General features: G+C 42.0%; 1 protein-coding gene across 6 annotated transcripts in view; it reads right to left on the bottom strand.

Annotated features, from left to right (window-relative positions):
• Positions 1–3,785, bottom strand: part of nckap1 (NCK-associated protein 1) — a 34,495-nt gene that overhangs the window by 13,614 nt on the left and 17,096 nt on the right. For all 6 annotated transcript variants that reach the window (XM_032540816.1, XM_032540815.1, XM_032540814.1 and 3 more), the window contains 6 exons: positions 3,283–3,425; positions 2,400–2,490; positions 1,999–2,136; positions 1,683–1,731; positions 1,404–1,560; positions 474–530 (listed from right to left, as the gene is read on the bottom strand). In XM_032540816.1, coding sequence (XP_032396707.1) covers positions 474–530; positions 1,404–1,560; positions 1,683–1,731; positions 1,999–2,136; positions 2,400–2,490; positions 3,283–3,425 — 635 coding nt within the window. The remainder of the gene's footprint in view (positions 1–473; positions 531–1,403; positions 1,561–1,682; positions 1,732–1,998; positions 2,137–2,399; positions 2,491–3,282; positions 3,426–3,785) is intronic.

A 3,785-nucleotide genomic window follows, 5' to 3' on the forward strand; every position in this document is an offset into this window, starting at 1 on the left:
CACACACACACACACACACACACACAGACACACACGATTAAATGGTATTTTGACACTTTCAGGACAATACTGCTAGAGGACTGAAAGTAAGCAGATGACAAGTGACGGCAGAAGAATGAGAATGAAGATGAAAGGGGAGACGGTAATAAGTAATGAGGATAAAAGCAGAGATGGCAAGGAGCGGAGGACAAAACAGAGGGGGAAAAAAACTGAATGAGGGATAAAGCGAGGAAGAAGGTGATATTTGAAATTCCCTGAGAGAGAAAGAGACAGGAAGGCTGGAAGCAGAGCTGAAATGATGGGAAGCGGATGAAAGAACAGGGATATAAAATCAATAAAACAGAGACTGTGGGGGTAAAATAAATTATAAAAGGTGATATACTTTTCGTGTTTTGTGAGAAAAAAAAAAATGACTGGATGAAAATCCCATTTGGGATGCAAAGAAGGGATTAATAAAAGCATAATGTACTCACGCATGAGACAGGGCCTGTTCCTTGCACTCTCTGATGTCATTGATGCGTTTGTTGTAGCTGGGAAACACAAGCAGAGGGGAGGTGTTAAAAACATACAAAAACATAATGTACTTTAAACTTTAATGTAAGGCTCTCGGAAAACATCTTACTGGCAAATGAAACTGATAAAATCAGCAAAACTTCACATTTCAGAAGTTGAATCCTACAGAAAACTGAAATTGTTGTGTAAAAGAAATGGCTTTAAGGCGCCCGCATTCTGCTCATTTTCAGCTTCATAACTGTATTTTGAGGTTGTACTAGAATAGGCTACCATGGTTTCATATTCAAAAAACACCATATTTTTGTTGTACTGCACATTGCTGCAGATCCTGTTTTCACCCTGTGTGTTCAGGTCTCTGTTTTAGCTCCAGAGTGAGACATCTCACTTTTACACTATCTTTGTTGGGAGTGGCACATGCTCAGTAGCTCGGTAAGATCACATCAGCTAGCTAACTCTTTCTCCAACTTTGGTCAGTCCAAGACAAGATTAGCTGGGAGATGTCTTCTGGACAAGGGACACTTGTGGAATACCTGCACAACAGGGACAGGAAGTAGTTCTTTCGGAGATTATGGTCAACTAGTGGGTGTTGAAGCGGTGTTTTGCCATTGAGAACGAGTTAGTATGCTACGGTTAGCCACCTTGTCTTGGCTAGGGACGTAGAAAGCCGTGCAGATTTTTAATAGCTCACCCAGAGACTGAAGGCAGAGGACATTCAGAAACCGGATCTCACTCAAAACACCATGGATAGATTTTTTTTTTACAAATTTGTATGCGTGTGGAAGCACCAGAGACAAAAAATAACACCCCAAAAGTGTTTTTTTTCATAATATGGGCACTTTAACAAATAAAATCATCTGCCCATTTGCATCCTTGCATGTAGATTCTCTTACCCTCTGATGTTCACAAACAGATCCTCTGCAGCCTTGTGGATGTGGAAGACTTCGTCTCTGAACAGACAGAGGCAGGTGGAGCTCTGCAGAGCCAGCTTCCACAAAGACAGCGCTGCTGCGTCGCTGTTCAGCACCGCGTGACACAGGATGAAACCGACTGGAGGGAGGGACAGCAGGGAATATACGATTTAGTACAATTTAGAAGCCAATATAAACAGACTGAAAGGAGCCATTTTAAATGAACAAGACCTGACACAAACACTTTATACAAATACTTACAAACAATCCACTTCTCCATTGCGTCCAGCGACAGGTATTCACATGGCATCTAAAGACAGAGACACGCAGTGAGTGACAGACAGAGGATCATGATTGCACAGATGACTTTTCCAGTTAAACACACAGAAGAATGGATTAAATGTCTCAGTAAATGTCAGGCTCGAACGATCACACCATGTTGTCTTTTTCAGTTTCATAATTATTCATTAATAATTACTAAATATAGAAACAAGCAATTTCTGGACATTTAACATGAAAGAGTTCCTGTTGGATTGCTGATATAAGTTATTCTAAGTTAACTTCGGTGCATACTAACAGTGTCTGACTGGGCAGGGTTGAGCATGGTGGAGGGAGCAGAGATGAGAGAGAGCAGCTGGGCGTTCCTCCACTGGTCGGCGGATAGATTCCTCCTGGGATAGACCATCTGAAGACTGATCAAAGCATCTGACAGGGACTGGAGGAGAGGAAAGACAAAACAGGAGGAAGAGGGAGAAACAGGAGGAGAGACGGGAGGGAAAGAATCAAACACTTTTTTCCCCAGTGTTACAGATGACAACCAAACCAAATTATGTGCCTCGTGAAAACAAGATTACATATATTGTACACATTGAAAATCATGCTGTGAACTTGAACTACTTTTAAGAAGAGAGTCGGTGTTTACAGAAGAAAAAAGGCACACCCTGAACTAACCACTGAATATGGACACCGTTCACTGACCTTTCCATGTGGAACGAACTCCTCCATCAACTTCTTCAGAGGGTTCTCGTAGTCCACGATCATCTGGCCCAACCTGGGGTACTCCCGGTCACTACCGAACACATTGTACCACAGTTACTACGGAGACCACAGCTGCTGATTGACGTAATACATTTTTCTTTTTAATTTATTATTTATTTTTAACCTTCATTTATCCAGGTGAGTCAATTTTTCATTTGCAACAATGACTTGTCACACTCACACAGTTCCACATTCGTACCTGGAGGCTGCCCAGTACAACCACCGTCTGATCTGCTGCCACTGAGCAGCTCCATTGGAGCAATTGGAGGTTAAGGGCCTTGCTCAAGGGCACCTCAGTGGTGGTAATGAGGGAGGGACAAGCGCTGCTCTTTCACTTTTCCCACCCAGATTTCACCCCGTCGGTCTGGGGATCACAAGCTCTCTTCTCTAACCTTTAGGCCACCGCTGCCTAAAGCACATGGATGGTAGGTGGGTGGTTGGAATCAGTAGTTTGTTTGTTTATTTATTTATTTATTTTATTTTACAAATTATTCACCTAAGTATTTTGTGTTTGAATAGTACAGTGGTGGCGACTACATCATATCTGTATCCGGCAAAACAGAGCGAAAGTAGAAAATGCAGAAAAACCATGTTTTGTGCTTCTTTACAAATGAAATAAATGTCAGACTGACTGACATGTGATGTGCATTCTTCTTAGAAAACCATCACTTTTTAGAAATGTGCCATGATGAATCCCAATACTTACTATCTACATACTATCGAATTGCACTACTTCTAGAATCGCAATTCGCAATACAAAACAAATCGGCTCGCACCCCGGCCCTGGTGTGCTCTCTCATCGACACGAGTGTGTTTCAGTCACCTGGCTCCGTGCGTCATCTCGTGGGCGTAGTTGTACAGTCCTATGATGGCTTTCCTCTCCTCGATGCGGGACAGTATTGTCATCAGAGTAGTGTAAGTCACCACCAGGTCCAGGTAGTTCTTTGTCAGGTCAAAGTTCACCGTCTGACATGAAACAAAAATACAAAAAGGAGGTTAATGAACAATATGGTCCCAAATCTTCTATCCCCATATACACTACCGGTCAAAAGTTTGGGGTCACTTAGAAATTTTCATTGCACTCCATTATAGACAGAATCCCAGCTGAGATCAGTTGCCTTGTTTTTTTAACCAGGGCAGCAGTTTTCAGATTACATTATGTGCTTACAAAATTGCATAAGGGTTGTCCAATGTTTTCTTAGTTAGTTTTTTTAAATGATATCAGATTAGTAAACAGAATGTGCCTTTGGAACATTGGATGAATGGCTGCTGATAATGGGCAATATAGATATTACATTAAAGATCACCCCCCCACTCAGATCAGCT

Source organism: Etheostoma spectabile, chromosome 17 (genome assembly GCF_008692095.1).
Source record: "Etheostoma spectabile isolate EspeVRDwgs_2016 chromosome 17, UIUC_Espe_1.0, whole genome shotgun sequence".
Classification (NCBI taxonomy): domain Eukaryota; kingdom Metazoa; phylum Chordata; class Actinopteri; order Perciformes; family Percidae; genus Etheostoma; species Etheostoma spectabile.